At 42.6% G+C, this 20,008-nt stretch overlaps 1 protein-coding gene across 2 annotated transcripts in view; it reads left to right on the forward strand.

Moving 5' to 3' along the window:
* Nucleotides 1–20,008, forward strand: part of Diaph1 (diaphanous related formin 1) — a 125,112-nt gene that overhangs the window by 96,809 nt on the left and 8,295 nt on the right. For both annotated transcript variants that reach the window (XM_004664690.2, XM_004664689.2), the window contains 9 exons: nt 5,501–5,599; nt 11,764–11,858; nt 12,021–12,122; nt 12,379–12,618; nt 12,730–12,859; nt 13,971–14,095; nt 15,473–15,637; nt 15,722–15,857; nt 18,476–18,562. In XM_004664690.2, the coding sequence (XP_004664747.1) occupies nt 5,501–5,599; nt 11,764–11,858; nt 12,021–12,122; nt 12,379–12,618; nt 12,730–12,859; nt 13,971–14,095; nt 15,473–15,637; nt 15,722–15,857; nt 18,476–18,562 (1,179 nt within the window). The remainder of the gene's footprint in view (nt 1–5,500; nt 5,600–11,763; nt 11,859–12,020; nt 12,123–12,378; nt 12,619–12,729; nt 12,860–13,970; nt 14,096–15,472; nt 15,638–15,721; nt 15,858–18,475; nt 18,563–20,008) is intronic.

The following is a 20,008-nucleotide window of genomic DNA, read 5'->3' on the forward strand; positions in this document are numbered from 1 at the left end:
ACCCCCTTGTGCATCTGGCTTACATAGGTCCTGGGGAATTGAACTTGGGTCCTTTGGCTTTGCAGGCAAACACCTTAACCACTAGGCCATCTCTCCAGCCCTCTTTTTCTTTTCTTTTTAAAAAAAATTTTTTTTTTGAGAGCAGAGAGAGAAAGATCACATCAGGGCCTCTTGGCTACTGCAAACAAGCTCCTTATATACATACCACTTTATGTGGGTGATGGGGAATTGAACTGTAGCCAGCAGGATTTGCAAGCAAATGCCTTTAGCCACTGAGTCATTTTCCCAACCTCAGCATCCTTTTAGTTTATTCTTTTACTTTTAGCTTACCTATGACTCTGAAGTAAGTTTCCAGTTAGTTTTCTTAGCCAGTCTTTCAGTTAGAGTGTGTGTTTCTTTCTTTTTCTTTCCTTTTTTCTTTCTTTCTTTCTTTCTTTCTTTCTTTCTCTCTTTCTCTCTCTTTCTTTCTTTCCTTCTTTCTTTCTTTCTTTCTTTCTCTCTCTCTCTCTTTCTTTCTCTCTCTCTCTCTTTCTTTCCTTCTTTCTTTCTTTCTTTCTTTCTTTCTTTCTTTCTTTCTTTCTTTCTTTCTTTCTTTCTTTCTTTCTTTCTTTCTCTCTCTCTTTCTCCCTTCCTTCCTTCCTTCCTTCCTTCCTTCCTTCCTTCCTTCCTTCCTTCCTTCCTTCCTTCCTTCCTTCCTTCCCTTCTTCCTTCCCTCCTTCCCTCCTTTCCTCCTTCCCTCCCCTCCCCTCCCCTCCCCTCCCCTCCCCTCCCCTCCCCTCCCCTCCCCTCCCCTCCCCTCCCCTCCCCTCCCCTCCCCTCCCCTCCCCTCCCCTCCCCTCCCCTCCCCTCCCCTCCCCTCCCCTCCCCTCCCCTCCCCTCCCCTCCCCTCCCCTCCCCTCCCCTCCCCTCCCCTCCCCTCCCCTCCCCTCCCCTCCCCTCCCCTCCCCTCCCCTCCCCTCCCCTCCCCTCCCCTCCCCTCCCCTCCCTCCCTCCTCTCCCTCCCTCCCTCCCTCCCTCCCTCCCTCCCTCCCTTCCTTCCTTCCTTCCTTCCTTCCTTTCTTTCTTACTTGAGGTAGGATCTCACTGTAGCTCAGACTAATGTAGGGACTCACTCCATAGCCCCAGGCTGGCCTGCAAATCATGCAGTCCTCCTACCTCTCTCTACCTTCAGGTACTGTGGTCAAAGGCATGTGCCACCATGCCCAACAATACATATATTTTAATTTTAAAACCCTTACTAAAAATTTACATATTCTCTTTCCACCATCCTCCATTGTCCTCACCACCTTTCACTGAACATGAATGTACTCTTTTTTTCCATCTATTCTCACTTCTATTTTGATGTCTCACTCTTTTTTGTTTTGTTTTTCCTCTTCCATCAGCCCTACAACATGTTGATGGGTCCAGTGTTATGCAGATCTTGTGCACCCAGTGTGAGGTCAAATGCAGCAAACACCTTGTGTCTAGAAAACAGTATTCCAAAGCACTCCTCCTATCCTTTGGCTCTTAGATGCCATCTCTTCCACAGTAGCTCCTGAACCTTGGAGAATGTGATAGAGATGCCCCACTTAGTAATACTGAGGACTCCAACTATCACTTTGTTTCAGCACTTTGATGAGCTTTGCATCTCCCCAGTAGTCACTACCATCTGAAAAGAGAAGCTTCTCTAACCAAAAGTGAGAGCAGGGCTAATATATAGGCATAAACATAAATATTTAGAGGGCAATTTATCCATTAAGCCTAACAACAGTAGTACCTTCCGCCCTAGGACTTCTGACTTCCCTAACTATAAGCTTTTGATTAGGTTTTCAGTATCAGACATAAATTCCCTCCTGTGAAGCAAGCCTCAAGTCAAATCAGAGAGCAGTTGGTTATCCCATAAAAGACATGCCACTATTGCACTAGTAGACACATCTTGCCTGGATGGCTTGCAGGGTCCACTGCTGGTTACTGTTGATGACATTTCTCCCCTAGCATAGCATTTTCCAGTACTGTGTAAGCTAGTCAGGTAAGAGGTGGCTTCCAGCTTGATTTCTCAGTGTCCTAAAACTGAAGCATATGGTGTCTTCAGCACACAGGGTCTTACTGTCTTGTTGTGGTGGGCAACCAAGAAACTTGGCAATAGCCTATATTGTTTAGGGGCCCTCAAGGGCCTCCCTGACCAATAACTCAATGTACCCCACTCCTGGTACTGGAATTTTTCTGTAACAACACACATGGCTTCTCTGCACATTTCCTTTCCTTCATCACCCTCCCCTGATTTCTGTTACAGTCCACTCCCAGGATTCTAACCCTCTGCTTGCATGTACACTCTTCTGTCTCCTTAAGCTCTCTTTTCTTCCTTCATGGCCCTTGCCTTTACTACAAACTCTTAGTCTAATTCACATATAAATCTTAAAAATTTGAATCTATGATCTGTATATGAGAAAGAACATGTAGAATTTGAATTTCTGAGCCTGGGTCACCTTTTTTAGTACATTCTTTCCTAGATTCATCCATTTTCTTTCTTGCAAATTTCCTAATTTCACTTTTCTCTGCTACTGAATAAAACTATTGTGTTTAGGTACCACATCTTCATTATCCATAAATCAATCAGTGAGCATCTAGACTGATTGTATTTCCTAGCTATTGTGAATAAAGCAGCAATAAACATGGATAAGCAAATATCTCTATAGTAATGTATAGAGTCCATAGGTGTGACCCTAGGAATGGGATAGCTAGATCATATTTAGGTGGTAAATTTAAACCACTTATAGTAAAGGTGGTAAATTTAAACAATTTATAGTAAAGGTAATTGTTAATATAGTGGGGCAGGACCTGCTGTGTCAGTATTTGGTCTTTTTTATTTATGTATTTTTTTCAGGTATGGTTTCACTCTAGTCCAGACTGACCTGGAATTCACTATGTAGTCACAGGGTGGCCTCGAATTCACAGTGATCCTCCTACCTCTGCTTCCCAAATTCTGGGATTAAAGCATATGCCACCACACCTGGAAGTATTTGGCTTTTGTTTTCTTGCTTTACATCTACTTCCTTATTTGTGTGTTGGGGGCAGTGTTTGGGTGTATTTTATTTTTGTTTTTGTGAGGTAGGATCTCTCTGGCCCAAGATGACCTCCTGGAATGATGAATGATTTCCCACAACCCTGCTATGTGGTACTGAAAATAGAACCCAGGGCTTTTATAGTTCTTTGTACTTTTCTTTATTGCATCAAGTAATATTTTGTATGTAGTCTAAAATTTAAATAGTAAAGGGTTTGTGTACTGGCTGGGCATGCATACTGATGAATGCCTTTAATCTTAGCACTTAGGAGGCAGAGGCAGGAGGATCATCAAAATTTCTGGGTTAGCCAGACCTACATAGCAAGATCATGTCTGAAAAAACAAACAGGGGCCAGGTGTGGTGGCACATCTCTTAAATCCTAGCACTTGGGAGGCAGAGGTAGGAAGATTACCATGAGTTTCAGTTTCAGGTCAGCCTGGGCTACAGTGAGAACCTACCTCCAGAGGAAAAAAAGAGGGGGGGCTGCTGGGTGTGTTGGTGCATGTACATACTCTGGAGGCAGAGGTAGGAGGATCACAAGGGTGGAGAGATTGCTCAGTGGTTAAAGATGCTTGCTTGCAAAGCCTAATGGTCAAGGTTCAGTTCTCCAGCACCCACACAAAGCCAAATGCACAAAGTGGCACATGTATCGAGTTCATTTGCAATGGCAAGAGGCCTTAGTATACTTTTTCCCTTCTTCCCCCTTTCTTTCTGTCTGTCTTCCTCTCCTTCTCCCTCTCCTTATAAATAAATAAAACTATTTAAAAACAAAGAGTTTTATTTCCCCACTCTCCTGCTCAAGTATCTTATTCCTCTACTCAGAAGCAATTAGCTGTTATTTTCTTTACTGCCTTTCAGAGTTTCATGTTTCTAAAAAGATGATGCCATGGTACACTATAGGACAAATTACATTTCTCCCCAAACAGTTCCTATTTCCTGCAAAGCCTCATGACTCAGGTTAGAGTCCCTAGAACCTACATAAAGCCAGCTAGATGCACAAAATGACACTTGCATCTGGAGTTTGTTTGTAGTAGCAGGAGGTCTCTTGGTACACCCATTAATTCATTCTCCCTCTCTTCCTCCTCCCTTCCTTCTCCCCCTTTCCCTCTCTCCTTCTGTCCCTCAACTTTTTTTTTTTTTTTTTTTTTTTTTGAGGTAGGGTCTCACTCTAGCCCTAGGTGACCAGGAATTCACCCTTTATTCTCAGGCTGGTCTTGAACTCACAGCAGTCCTCCTAAGTGCTGGGATTAAAGGTGTGCACCACCACACCCAGCTAATCCCCCCCCACACCCAAGGTAGTGTCTCGCTTTAGCCCAGGCTGACCTAGAATTCTGTAGTCTCAGGGTGGCCTTGACCTCACAGCAATCCTTCTACAATCCTCCTACCTCTGCCTCCCAAGTACTGGGATTAAAGGTATGCATCACCACACCTGGCTCCAGCTCATTTAAAAAAAATATTTTTATGTATTTGCAAGCAAAAAGAGAATGGACATGCCAGGGCCCCATGCCACTGCAATTGAAACCCAGATGCATATGCCACCCTATCCATCTGGCTTTGTGTGGGCACTGGGGTATCAAACCCAGGCCAACATGCTTTGCAAGCAAGCACCTTTAACCACTGAGCCATTTCTCCAGCCCTCAAACTTTCTTTTTAAGGCAGAGAGTAGGTGTATTTGTCAGGGATACTTAATGGAAAGAGATGAATATATTGCTTTGATGTTCTAAAGAGTATGGAAGGAAAGGAATATATTAACCTCTTTGTAGTCACCAAGGCAATACTTAAACAATAAGATCCTACTAGGGATATGTTATTAAGCCATCACATTTGTAAAGATGAATAACAAAAGCATTGTAAAAGAGATATTACATATTTCTTTAACAACGTCAATGAAAGAAACTAAAGAGATATCAAGCTGGGCATGGTGGTGCATGCCCTTTAATCCTAGCACTTGGGAGGATGAGGTAGGAGGAGCACTATGAGTTTGAGGCCTGAGACTGCATAGTGAATTCCAGGTCAGCCTGGGCTACAGCAAGACCTGACCTCAAAAAATAACCAAAAAAAAAAAAGGACAGATAGCAAATCCAGCAGAGATTAGAAGAGATATAGGCAGTTGGAGAAATTAAGAAAAAGTTTATAGGGAAAGTCATGTCCAAGGTGGGTTTAAAAAGAGTAAAAGTTTTTCATAGGTGCAAAAGGATAACAGTGGAAGATTCTAGTATAGGAGTTAGCAAGCTGTTCATAGACTATTTTTGTAAATAAGATTTATTGTAACACAGCCATCCCTGTTCATTTATGTATTGGCTGTGGCTGCATTCATGCTACAGTGATGGAATTAATAGCTTTGAAAGAATAATATAGGGAAATCATTACAATAGAGAAGAGGTAAAAGACCATTATGCCTGGATATTAGTAGTCCAGTATTAAATCTTAATCATGTTTTCCTAAATTTCTCTCACTAGCCAAGAAAGATCAAGAAGGTGGAGAAGAGAAGAAATCTGTGCAAAAGAAAAAAGTAAAAGAGCTAAAGGTGTTGGACTCCAAAACGGCCCAGAATCTCTGTGAGTAACTCTTGTGACCTTATCCTTTTGACATTGTGAGCAGCGTCTTTCTTTTTCTTTTTCCTGACAATTTCATACAGGTGTGTATTTTGGTCATAATCCTCTCCCATTACCTTCTCTTCACCCCTCTCCATCACTCTTCTTCTGAACTCCTTCTTTATGTCAAGTCCTTCTACTTTGATTAGTGTCTCCCCTGTGTGTGTGAGTGTAACCCTCTGAGTTTAAATAGGGTTTGCCTACATGGGCATAAATGGAGGATTATTTACTATAGCACATAGATACTACCAGTGGCTAATTGTGAAAGAATTATTCTAAGAATATACTTCTTTTGAGTCTAAGGTCCCTCAGTGAAACCTTTCCTTTTGTTGAATTCCATCTCTATGCCTGGCACTGCATAATGAATTCACATTATTTTAGCTAATCCCTTTAATAATATGATAAGTATCCAATTTTATGTCAAGGAAAGAGGCTAAGACTTAGGAATTACCTAGTCACAGAACTAATAGGAGACATGTATATCTCAGATTTTAACCTTAGACTTTCTCTTTTCTTTTTCTTTTTTTGTTTTGTTTTTTGAGGTAGGGTATTCACACTCTGGCTTAGGCTGACCTGGAATTCACTATATAGTCTCAGGGTAGCTTTGAACTCATGGCAACCCTCCTACCTCTGCCTCCCAATTGCTAGGATTAAATGTGTTTGTCACCATGGCCAGCTTTTATTTTATTTTTAAGAAGTGGGGTTTGAGACCAGGACTTTGCCAAGTAGCTGACCTTGAAATTGCAATCCTCCTACTTCAGCTTCTCAAATCCTGGGGTTACAGGTATGCAGCACCATGCCTGACAACCTTTGTTATTTCAAAGCCCTACCCTCTCTCTTGCATGCGCAGAAAATCTACCATGGTTATTCTAAATACATTTTTATTTATTTGTTTATTTGGGAGATAGGGAGACAGAGAGGCAGATAGAAAGAATGGGTGGGCCAGGGCCTCCAGCCACTGCAAACAAACTCTAGACACATGTGCCTCCTTGTGCATCTGGCTTACATGGGTCCTAGAGAAATGAACTTGGGTCCTATGGCTTTGCAGGCAAATGCCTTAAACTCTAAGCCATCTTTCCAGCCCTTTGTCATGGTTATTCTATAAATTTCCTATACGATGCATTTCCTTCTTTTAAACATGTTAATCTAAAATTTCTTGATTTAGAATAAATGAGGTAAATCTTGTACTTCTCAGAGTAGGATCAGTAACTCCAGAGAGTGATAGACTTAATAACTTTTTTGGTTTTTTTCCCTGGCTTGCTATCTGTACTCAGAACTATGGTTGGTATAAAAATCTTAGGTCAGAAATTCTTCTACATGCTTGCACCAACAGTGCATTCACTGAAAATTTCTTAATGAAGTTGATACAGTTGCTACTTTTATGGTCAGGATGAATGTTACTTTTATTTTGTTTTTTTCAACTGTTGATCTACCTATTTATGCTGAGCAATATAGATTTAATTTGTTTTGCTTTGCATGTTTGCATGCATATGTGGGGGGGGGAGGGAGAGAGATGTGGCATAGTGCCCCATGCACTTGCCTGTGGGGAGGGGATAGGGTCACCTACCTCAGAAGGTTGGGTATCCCACTCCATAGCAGAAGCCTGGGCTCGTTTTGAGCCCAAGCAACTTCCTAATACTGAATACACAAGCTCTGACAATTTTCAGGTGTGTGCTCCCTTGCAGGACTGGGGTTATATGTGCGTGTGGCCATATCCAGCTGTTTATATGGTTTCTGTAGATTTGAGCTCTTGACAGTCTCCGTTTCCCTCAGGCCCTCATGCTTGCAAAGTAAGCTTACTTAACAACTCAGCTATCTTTCCAGCCCTAGATTTAAATTTCTGTTTACCAAATATTTGAGGGTCAGTCTGCCATATGACAGCTCTATTAGGTGTACTTACTAGGCATGTGTTCCACATATAGATAGATAGATAGACAGATATAGATATGTATGGTATGTATTCCATACAGTTCACTCATAGCTGTTGTGTTCATTTTTCTTTTCTTTTTAAAAAAATTTTTTTGTTTACTTTTACTTATTTATTTGAGAGCGACAGAGAGAGAGAGAGAACATCAGGGCCTCTAGCCACTGCAAACGAGCTCCAGATGCATGTGCCACTGAGTGCATCTGGCTTACATGGGTACTGGGGAATGGAGCCTCAAACTGCAGTCCTTAGGCTTCACAGGCAAGTGCTTAACTGCTAAGCCATCTCTCCAGCTCATGTTGTCTTCATTTTTCTACATGAGAAAACTAAAGCTCAAATGTTATGATTTGACCAAAGTCACCCAAGCTAAGTCCATACAACCATAAGTAAAGTTAGTGATACAACAATAAAGACAGTTAGCTTTTCCATTATTTGTGGCTATGTAATCTTAGATTATAATCCAACAAATGTTACTAAATAGAGTCTGTGGTAACATCATTTTATAGAGACTAATGCTAATTCCTCCTCCTACGAATGGAACAGAAAACATGAGTAATCATTATTTTAGAAAGTGATAAAAGAAAAACCATACTGTATTACCTTATTAGTCTCAGTAGAATGATATCAATATGGAAAGCAGAGTTTAGAAAAAGAATTAGGAGGCTGAGGGTATAGCTCAGTGAAGGTCCTAGGTTTACTTTTTTACCAGCATGGGCAGAAGGAGTTGTAGAATTAGATTATTTTAGGGTAAGATAGTTTAAGAGGTAGAACTTGGTGATTCAACACTGACTAAGTGCCTGTTGCATGCTAAGAATATAACACCAAAGTCACACAGTCTCTTCTGGTGAAGACAGAAAGACAAATTTAATGACAAAAAGTGGCAAGTGCTGTTGCAAGAGGAATGCTACTGTGCTTGGTGACAATACTAAGAAGGAGGCTTCCATATAAAGTAGGGGACTGTGGGAGAGGCAAATCTAAGAATTCATTCTCAAGGAGATAGTGCTTAAGGTGAGTTGGAAGGAACTAAGTGAAGGACAAGGACTGGCTTATTTCAGAAGAGGGATCCACCCATCTGAAGGCACAGAGGAATGAGATGCTGGTCTAAAGTCTGACAACTGCAAATAGTTCAGTATACCTATAGAAGTTATTGAAGGGAATTTAATCATGAAAATGAGGATTAACACTATGTATAAATTTTCAAAAAGAAAGATACAATTTATGCTGATATTCTAAACTAAGTGAGAGATGATCAAAACCTAAAACCAAGGAAGTGAGATGAAAAGGTAGGCATAGGAGTTTCCAGTTGGCTTACTGTGGGCATGTGTTTGTTTCTTGGGTAAAATATGGCTAAAAGCTTACAGAGTAAATGGAAAAGGAAGATGGGTGCTGAAAAGGGAACAACAACAACAAAAAAAAGAATGCTCCAAAGGAGCTCAACAGACTTAAATGTATTCTCAAAGTTGACAGTGATTTAAAAAAAAAATTATTTATTTGAGAGAGGGAAAGAGGCAGAGAGAGAGATAAATGTGCATGCCAGGGCCTCCAGCCACTGCAAATGAACTCCAGACACATGCACTACCTTGTGTGTCTGGCTTATGTGGGTCCTAGGGGTTGAACCATGGTCCTCTGGCTTTGTAGGCAAACGCCTTAACCGCTAAGCTGTCTCTCTCCAGCCCCAAGAGTGATGTTTTAATCAAAGATGTTTAAGAGATGGCAACTGTGGTAGTGCCCAAACAGTGTCAGGTGAAAGTTCAGTGTGTGATCGAAGAGGAAAAAGATGACATGAAAATGGAGACTGAGATTAAGAGAAACAAGACTCTTCTTGACCAGAGTGGATAGTACTCAGTGTGGATGAACCAGAGGCAGAGGAAGAATCTGAAAGCCAAGTGAGCAAAAGGAAGGGGGGAAAGCAAGGCAAAGGGACAGGCCTGGTAGACATTTCACACATCAAAGTTCCAGAACTGGTAGTGACCTCACATGTGATAGTGCCAAACCAGACTCAAAAAGTATAAGCTGTTTGTTTCCATATTTTAATCTGACCTTTTCTGCTGTAATGCAAAACCTCCAATTTGTTTTGCAAACTTATGTTATGCTGATATTTTAATTGGGTCCTCCCAAATATCCAAGTATTATCAGATAGTACAATTTTGTCAAGTAGTACATGGTTGTAATTATTTTGTCTTACAATTTGGCAGTAATAGCAAAGATAAGTGATATGCTGACAAAATTTAAGTGTGAAGCTATTAGATAGAAATTTAAAAATAGGACATCATTGGCTCTTACAAACTGTTTATTTGGAGCTTTTATTCTGTATAATTCTTAAAAGATAGGAAGGCATAGAATAGAAAGATAGAATTAATGGAACTTAGTGGCTTGATTGAGGAGATGAAAGAGAAGGTGACTCTTGAGTGTAGACCACTCTAAGAAAGGTGGTACCATTTACTGAGCTAGGCAGATTGACCAAGAACAAATTCTTTCTTTCGAGGAAGGGATGATAGCTGCTGGATATAGGTAAGAAATGGCCAGGTGGGGTCTTACATCAAGTACACTCAGTGATTGCTATCTCTTTATTTACTTATTTATTTGCACACCCAGAGAGCAGAGAGAGAGAGAGCGTGAGCAAGCTCTTGACACTTTAGAGTCTTCTGCCACTGCAAACAGACTCCAGAGGCATATGCCACTTTGTGTATCTGGCTTTATGTGGGTACTGGGGAATCAAACCCAGGTCATTAGGCATTGCAGACAAGTGCCTTAACCACTGGGCCATCTTTTCAGCCCTTTGTCTTCATTTTTGTGGGGCCAGAATAAATTAAACTTGTGAAACTGGGAGAAAAGACTATTATGTTTTCAGTATGCTATAAAGACAAGAGTTGTTGGTAATGAGAAGGGAACATTGGGTTAAAAGGCTTTTTTGTTTGTTTTTTAAGAGACTTGATTGGGTTTATATTGTAGGTGAAGGAGCTTAAGGCTACCTGTCCTGATGGAAAGGACGAGGATTTGAATATGGGTGTATTTATATTATACATACATGTATATGAGTAGATACTCAGAAGCTTACAAAAGTGTTAGTACAGCTTTCTTCTCTAGATGATTTCAAAACAGCTCTTGCCTTAACCCTTTTTCAGTCTGGCTTTAGCTGAGAGTCCCTAATGCTCAATTTTTAAGTGGCTTAAGTTTTTCTCCCTGAACAGAAGTCCTTCTTAGGGCAGGACCTCATTTCAGGTGAGGTGGGACAGATGAAAATGTGTGTATTTTGGAAGAGCTGACAAGAGGGTGGAAGAAAGTAGAAGAAGGACACCCAGAAAGAGACTGCCTAGCAGTCCTGAGGTTCCAGCTGTCATTGGTACCATTGCAAATGCAGACTTTGCTCTATATAGGCCCAAGTATAAGAAAGAGTGGAGAAATGAGACAGACAGTGGTAGGAGCAGGAAGCAAGAGAATAGTAGTTGCAATAGTAATGTGGTGGGAGTAACAGAATAGAAGAGAGTCATGAAGGGAGAGACAGTAGGTCTAGGTCAGATAGAGAAGCCAGAATTGAATGTTTAAGAGACTAGAGAGATGGGCTGGAAAGATGGATGGTTCAGCTGTTAAGGTGCTTTCCTGCAATGCCTAAGGACCAAAGTTCAATTCCCCAGCACCCAGGTAAAGCCAGATGCACAAGGTGATGCATGTGTCTGGAATTTGTTTGCAGTGGCTAAAGCCCTGGAGCACCCATTCATATTCTCTCTCTCTCTCAAATAATTTTTAGAATTATAGAAGAGTCAGAGATGAGAACTTGAGAAAGCTGGAAGAACAGGATGTGTTTGTTAGGGAATGGAACTTGGCAGTTTAAGAACCAGCAGGTCAAGGCAATGGCAGCTTTGTGGATGGAGTTCTAGGAGTGAGGAACTAAAATAGAACATAGTGAGAGTCTTTGAAATATGTAGACAGAGAAGACCAAAGGCTTCCTGTGTGAGCAAAGGCAGGGAAAAGTGGTGTTTGTAGAATGTGGTATGTGGAACAGTATGGCTGGTATATGATATGGACATGGGAATCAGTGACAGAGAAAGCTTAACCTCTGAACCAGGAACTTGGGTTTTACCTGTATAAGCAGAATGGATTTCCAAGAGCCCCTTGGGAAGATTATTCAGTATAGGCTTGTAGGATGGGTAGGAAGAGGGAAGAGGCTGAGAAAAACCTGTCTTTATATTTCATTTTCTGGCAGCAATTTTTTTGGGTTCCTTCCGCATGCCCTACCAAGAGATTAAGAATGTAATCCTGGAGGTGAATGAGGCTGTTCTGACCGAGTCTATGATCCAGGTAAGAGCAAGGCTGCCAGAGCTGTCAGATGCACACTGTGCACAGCTTTACCTCTTCGAGTTTGGATGACAGGGAACCTCATCTGGACAGTGTGGGACTTAGAGTCGTTTAGGCTTAGGTTTTCAGCTCTCCCCTTCACACAGTGTCCAATCTCTTTTCCAGAATCTCATTAAACAGATGCCAGAACCAGAGCAATTAAAAATGCTTTCTGAACTGAAGGATGAGTACGATGATCTGGCTGAATCGGAGCAGTTTGGTGTAGTGGTAAGGCTTGTAGCAGCCGGTTCTTCTCTAACTCCCTTATTCTCCTCTGGAGACCACCTTGGATATATTTGCTCCTTACATCTTATCTATTTTGAACCTCCCTCCCTCTCTATCTCCTTTTCTCCCTCCATCTGTGTCTCCCTCACTCCTCCTTCCTTCCTGCTCTGGAACGCTGAATCTTCCAGGGGAGGCTCATCCACTGCCTTTTTCTGACCTCTCTCTTAGCTGTAATGGAACTACTTGTCTTCCTTACTAGATGGGCACAGTGCCCCGTCTGCGGCCTCGCCTCAATGCTATCCTCTTCAAGCTACAATTCAGTGAACAAGTAGAGAACATCAAGCCAGAGATCGTGTCTGTCACTGCTGCCTGTGAAGAGTTGCGCAAGAGCCAGAGCTTCTCCAGCCTCCTGGAGATTACCCTGCTTGTTGGAAACTATATGAATGCTGGCTCCAGGAATGCTGGTGCTTTTGGCTTCAATATCAGCTTCCTCTGTAAGGTGAACCATAGGGTTAGAGCAGGAGGACAGAAGGGAAAGCTACTTGAGTCCAGTGGTGGCTTGAGGTGATCATGGGCAAGTCAGGACTAATGATTTCTCCTCTTGTCCAAGCTTCGAGACACCAAGTCTACAGATCAGAAGATGACGTTGTTGCACTTTCTGGCTGAGTTGTGTGAGAATGACTATCCTGATGTCCTCAAGTTTCCTGATGAACTTGCCCATGTGGAAAAAGCCAGTCGAGGTGAGGCAGTTTAGGGCAAAGCTAAGAAAATTCTTGCCCCAAAAGTCTATATGAAAATGAAGAAATAAAGACAGGTGTGGTTACACATGACTTTAATCCCAGCACTTGGGAGACAGAGGTAGTAGGATCACTGTAAGTTCAAGGCCACCCTGAGACTTTAGTGAATTTCAGGTCAGCCTGGGCTAAAATGAAACCCTACCTTGAAAAACTTAAAAATGAAAGACAGGAAGGAAGGCAGGCAGGCATGAATGGTGTAGGATAATTTTCAGGTCAGACCATTTTAAGTGTGCATAGGGGATTTAGGCACAAGGGTGAGTCCAAGATCGAGTCTCCATGTGTATAAATGGAAGTGCTCTTCCTCGGGAAATAACTCATACACACACATAAACAAAACTGGAAAATTGTTGCTTTCAGTTTAGATCCATAGCTTTTGTCATTCAGAAAGTACAACCTGGATTTAACAATCAGGTCTGACTATATTAGAACTAGGCAAAGCATTCAGTAGAAGTAGGACAAATTTCTGCCCTGCTTCTATATTCCTACTTTTGTCTCTTTCTCCCAAGCCTTGTCCCTAAAGTAAATGGGGACTAAGATCTCAGAAGATTTCACATTTTTTTTTAATTTTTTTTTTTTTAATTTCTTTAAGAGCGACAGACACAGAGAGAAAGACAGATAGAGGGAGAGAGAGAGAATGGGCGCGCCAGGACTTCCAGCCTCTGCAAACGAACTCCAGACGCGTGCGCCCCCTTGTGCATCTGGCTAACGTGGGACCTGGGGAACCGAGCCTTGAACCGGGATCCTTAGGCTTCCCAGGCAAGCGCTTAACCGCTAAGCCATCTCTCCAGCCCTCACATTTTTTTAATTAAATGAAGTCCATCTTTTGTTCTTAGTATTGTACACTGTGTAAAGGCTAGAAGTTCAGTTAACAAATAATTACAGGTTTGCTTCAGAGATCAAAATTGAAATATATGAAACAGCTAGAGGAAGGTACATAAGAGAACAAAAGTCGCTGGGTGCCAGAATGGGTGTATAGACTAAAGGGTGCTTCTGAGAGACCTGGAAGGTGGAATTACCAGTGAGCTCTTTCTGTCTGTTTTTCTGTTTCCTGTAGTTTCTGCTGAAAACTTGCAAAAGAACTTAGATCAGATGAAGAAGCAAATTGCTGATGTGGAACGTGATGTTCAGAATTTCCCAGCTGCTACAGATGAAAAGGACAAGTTTGTTGAAAAAATGACTATATCCTTTCTTGATTGGAAGGACTTGCTCCCTAGGAAGGGGGGGGGACTTCTAGGGGGATATGATACTTGATAGCTATATTCAGTTTTTCTCTTTAAAAGTTTTACTTTTATTTATTTATTTGCCAACACAGAAAATGGTTGCACCAGGGCCTCTTGCTACTACAAATGAACTCCAGATTCATGGGCCATTTGTACCTCTGGCTTTATGTGAATGGTGGGGAATCAAACCTGGGCTGGTAGGCTTTGCAAGCAAGCTCCTTTAACTGCTGAGCCCTCTCCCCAGCCTGTCTTTGGATTTTTTTCCATTAAATATGTAGATCTTAAAAGCAGTCTCATTGTGGTGCAAGTGAAAGCATATCATGTTGTTGCAGTCAGCTTCTTGTTGCTGGCCAAACACCTGACTAGAAACAGCTTACGGGAGGAAACAGTTGTTTCAGGCTTAGAAATTACAGAATACCGTTAATGGTGAAGAAGCTGGCTCACTTAGATCAATAGTAGAGAGACTCCATCAAATAGCCAGCAAACACCAAGACCTGCAAGTGCAAACAGTCAGAGCTTTGACTGATTCTTCACACACCTTAGGGCTGGACTCAGATCTGCCCTTGTAGCAGGGTTGCAGGAATCTGCCTGCTAGGGCCTCAAGCTACAATCCCTGTCTCTCCCTCTCTCTGTCTTTCCCTCCCTCCCTCCCTCCCTCTCCCTCCTCCTCTTTCCCTCTCCCCCCTCCCTCCCTCCCTCCTGCTTCCCCCTCCTCTCTCTCTCTCTCTCTTGGTAGGGTCTCACTCTAGCCCACGCTGACCTGGAATTTACCATGTAGCCTCAGGGTAGCCTCAAACTCAAGGCAGTCCTACCTCTGCCTCCCGAGTGCTGGGATTAAAGGTGTGTGCCACCATGACCAGCAACAAGCTCAATTTTAATAAAACATCTAAGTCTATGGGGCCATACATTCAAACTATTACTACACATGCTCATAAACTAAAAGTTCCTCTTGATTCCCAGCTTGTGCTCCATTGTCACCACACACACCTTTCTCCTCACAGAGGTAACTACTGTCCCTGGACTTCTTTCTGGTTTATACTTAATGAATTTATCTTAAACCAAAACTGCATTGCATAGATTTTTCCACATAATATCTCATCCTTATTTCTGTACAGCCTATGCCAAATATTTAGCCTTTGTTTGAATTGCTACCTCCTGTTAGAGAGGTGTCCCATAGTTTGTGGGTTGCCATTCATTCCCCTCTTCTGGACATTTTAGATTGCTTCTGTGTTCCATTGTCACGAACGTCCTTGTTCATGCCATCATACATTCTTGAGTGGTCCTCTGGCTTGGGGCTGCTTTTTGGTCATGCGGTCCTTTACTCCATGGCTGTCACAGCTTTGTGAAGGATGCCCAGGAGCAGTATAACAAGCTGAGGATGATGCACTCTAACATGGAGACCCTCTATAAAGAACTAGGTGACTACTTCGTCTTTGACCCCAAGAAGTTGTCTGTGGAAGAATTCTTTATGGATTTGCACAACTTTCGAAATATGTTTCTGGTAAGCAAGGATGACCTGTTGACTTACACAGGGTACATGTTGATTGGTGGTGGATGTCCACATATTCTCTCCTCCTCTCCCCAGCAAGCAGTCAAGGAGAACCAGAAGCGCCGCGAAACAGAGGAAAAGATGCGGCGAGCAAAGCTAGCCAAGGAAAAGGCAGAAAAGGAACGGCTAGAGAAGCAGCAGAAGAGAGAGCAACTCATAGACATGAATGCAGGTAAGATGTGGGGAAAGGGATGGGCTGAGAAAGGAGCATTTGAAAGCTGTTGTCTAGAATCTAGAGGCCGTCAAGAACAGCTCAGTGTGGTGTTTAGCTCCTGGCAAACAAGTTTTGGCAGTGTTCCATCTCTGAGATCCTGATGCTGAATTGTAATTCCAGTTCAGTTTCATGCATGTTGCAGTTTGCTTTTTTCCCTCCTTTGTTGGTTATCATCATGTATCAACACCTATTCTTCCCTTCCGCTGCCTAGAGTTTCCTCGGGCTTGTTCTTGTTCCTTCCACTAAGTCTTTGGGTTCGTTCTGAAAGTGTTTTCCCAACTCTTCCATCTATTAATAATGGCTTGTCCTTCCCTTCTTATTTCACTAAGTACAGTATTCTTAATGTCACTTAGCACGGTTGTACACACAAGATCTTAAATGGATTAAACTTGTGGGAAGGGGCCAGAGAGCTAGCCACCTCCTGTTTCTTCAGCAGAATGTGTTTCACTACTGGAAGCATGTCTTTTGTTGATGCATATGGTCTCAATTACTCTGTTTCCTGTCTCTGCTTCTTTCCTGCCACGGATTCCCTGTCCCCTCCTTCCTCCCCTTCCCCCATCCCCCCATGGGTAACAGCAATACAGCATATGTTGCTGATGGCACTGGCCTGATCCTGAAGAGCCATGAGTCTTCTCAGGACTGCAGTCTTAAAAATCTGCTGAACAGAAGCAGCTTGGATTACTCTTAACACCTCGTGCTCCCATACACTTTTACTGTCATTCCTTTGCCTTTACTTCAGTTGTACATAAGCCATCAACTTTGTTCCAGCAATGCTGTTAAAGGTCACACCAAGTATCCTTTACCTCTTCTGTTCTCTCTGGGTCTCCTGGGGTTTCCCCTCTGAATGGCTTGGGATGTAATGGGGGAAGGTAGAGTCCAGTTGACATTGGCATTAGGGCTGTACCCTGTCAACAGGTGGCGTAGTATACCTTACCCTTTTCCCAACGCCTGGGTCAAGCAAGTAGTTAGAATGTAGGTCAGTTGTACTGGTGATGTTTGAACAGCAGGTGGCGCTAGGAGCAATGAGCCCCAGCCTTGGAGCTGGCAGCCCACAGGCTCCTTGGGATTTCACAGTTTCAGATTTCTCTATCCTGAGCGTTGCCATGGAAACTGAGCCTGGCTGGAACCAGGATTCTACATTAACTATTTGTGTTCTAGCAGGTTGCTCTAAGCTCTTAGATGCAAAACTGGCTTCAGGAAAATAGAGCCACTTAAAACAGTATTTAAGTGATGAGTAAAATAAGATCTTGACCAGTGGTCTCTGTTCTTTTAGCTCTGCTCAGAAACTTGAACCAGATCCTTTTTTTTTTAAATTTATTTTTGTTTATTTTTATTTATTTATTTGAGAGTGACAGAGAGGAGGAGGGGAGAGAAAGAGAGAGAGAGAGAGAGAGAGAATGGGCGCACCAGGACCTCCAGCCACTGCAAACGAACTCCAGACGCATGCGTCCCCTTGTGCATCTGGCTAACGTGGGTCCTGGAGAACCAAGCCTCGAACCGGGGTCTTTAGGCTTCACAGGCAAGCGCTTAACCGCTAAGCCATCTCTCCAGCCCCGAACCAGATCCTTTTTAAAAGAATAGAGTCTTAGCCAGGCATGGTGGCGCATGCCTTTAATCCCAGCTCTTGGGAGGCAGAGGTTGAGGATTGCCGAGAGCTCAAGGCCACCCTGAGACTACATATTGAATTGGAGGTCAGCCTGGGCTAGAGTGAGACCATACCTCAAAAAACAGAACCAAAAAAAAAAAGTCTTCTAGGGCTGGAGAGATGGCCTAGTGGTTAAGGTGCTTGCCTGCGAAGCCTAAAGACCTGGGTTTGATTCTCCAGTGCTCATGTAAAGCCAGATGGCACAAAGTAGCACATGCATCTGCAGTTCATTTGCAGTGGCTAGAGGCCCCGATACACCCATTCATATTCTCTGTCTTCCTCTTCCTCTCCCTCTATCTCTGCTTGCAATAAATAAAAAATACTGTTTTTAAAAATTGGGTCAAATGCCGGGCTTGGTGGTGCACGCCTTTAATCCCAGCACTTGGGAGGAAGCAGAGGTAGGAGGATTGCCATGAGTTCAAGGCCAGCCTGAGACTACATAGTGAATTCCAGGTCAGCCTACGCTAGAAGAAGACCCTACCTTAAGAAAAAAAATAATAGGGTCTTCCTGTGTAACCCAGGCTAGCCTCAAACACCAAATCATCTATTTTCAAAGTGCTAGGATTACAAGCATGGGTTCCCTTGTCTGGCATAGTTGCATAGACATTTCACAATTGTGATGTCTGTGTTTACCTTGGTGTTGGAGTTACAGTTATGTAATTCTGTGTATTAGTCTTGATTAGTGTGGGGAAGATGGCATTGCAGTAAGAACATCTCAGGATCTGTGCACATAGACAGTGAGTCTTTTGGCTATTTTAAAATAAATACAAGTAAAAATGGGTCTGGTCTGTGAGACTTGACATTGATCCCTTCTTGTCTGTTCTGAGCTGTCAGCCAGTATGGGAGAGGGAAAACCAAGTAGTAGCCATGCATTTCATGTGAAGCTTGACATTTGCTGAAGAGTCTACAGCTCTGTCTTTGTTCATGACAGAGGGTGATGAGACAGGTGTGATGGACAGTCTTCTAGAAGCCCTACAGTCAGGTGCAGCATTCCGACGGAAGAGAGGACCTCGTCAGGGTAAGTAAACAACTTGATCCCATGTGGGTATTGTAGGGCGGGTAGGCGGGTGTTTTTTAAAGCTCCTGGTCATGCTGGTATAGGACTAAAGGGCAAAATAGTGATGCTCCAGGGTGTAGCAATGTCTCACATCCTGCATAAGAAGTAGATTATCAAGTCCTCTAACCAAGTAAGTCCTGGCTTACAAAACTAGAACTTGAGGGACTGACAACAAATGAATTACATTTGACTGGGATTTTTTGTTTGTTTGTTTGTTGTATTTTTTGTTTGTTTTTGTTTTCATTTCTCCCATTCTCAAATAAGAAACTTAGTGCAGGCTTGGTGAACATTTGTGTGAAAAATAAGTGACCATCAGACATGGTGGCACACACCATGGGTCCTTACCTCAAAAAAACCAAAGTAAATAAAATAAATGACCTAAATACAGAGCTATATATCATAGTTTGAAATACGAAGAAAAAGCCTTTGAACTTCACCAGCAAGAGACACACAGATAATTCTGTAAAATAAGCATTGTTGTCCTCAGATGTAAGACTGCAGAGGAATATCTGAAGTGAAAGATTAGACTGTGCCAAGAGCTGTCTTTTGTTTTTGTTTTTTTCCAAGTATGGTCTCACTCTACCTCAGGCTGACCTGGAATTCACTATGTAGTCTCAGAGTGGCCTTGAACTCTTGGCAATCCTCCTACCTCTGCCTCCTGAGTGCTGAGATTAAAGGTATGCACCACCATGCCAGGCCTCAAGAGCTGCCTTTTTCCTTGGCTACAGTTATCCTCGCCTTCCTCACTTCTAATATATCCTTCTTTCCCAACATGCAGAAGATAAAATTGATTACACAGAGCCAGAGCCTTAGAAAGAGTAATGGACATAGGACACATGCATTAGTATGGTAAAGGATTAGTGGATCTGTTTTCCTGGAGGGAAGCATGCAGTGGCTAAGAGACTACTTCAAAAGAAGGTGTAGACAAAGTTGTCTCCTGTGAGGATGAACTATGCATCCTTAAGGTGGCTTCTTTCCCAGGTTGAAAGTGGAGAGATAGCAAAAACATTTCTGAAGTAGTTGAAGCTATGTTCTTTATTTGCTGGCTGATGCGGCCTGTAGACCTATTTGATATGAGATTTACTTGGAGATTATTCCAAAGAGAAGAGTTATATGATTGGCTTGATTCCATGCTGAACTTTTAGTTCAGCGGTGTCTGCAGAACCTGCAGTGCCTATTAGACCCTGGAAGAGAGTAGACTAGCCCATATATACTCAGTGTCCCAGCCCAAAAGATTACTATGAGCTCCATCTGTTAGTGGCTGGCTGCCTGCCTGCCTGCCGGCCCATTTCTACCCATACTCTGAATACCTACAGGGAAATTTCCTTCTCAGAGCCCCTCTGCATGACTAAACCCTTTCCTAAATAGAAGAATCCCAATTCACAACTCATCCATCCATTTTATGGC

Source organism: Jaculus jaculus, chromosome 13 (assembly GCF_020740685.1).
Source record: "Jaculus jaculus isolate mJacJac1 chromosome 13, mJacJac1.mat.Y.cur, whole genome shotgun sequence".
Taxonomy (NCBI): domain Eukaryota; kingdom Metazoa; phylum Chordata; class Mammalia; order Rodentia; family Dipodidae; genus Jaculus; species Jaculus jaculus.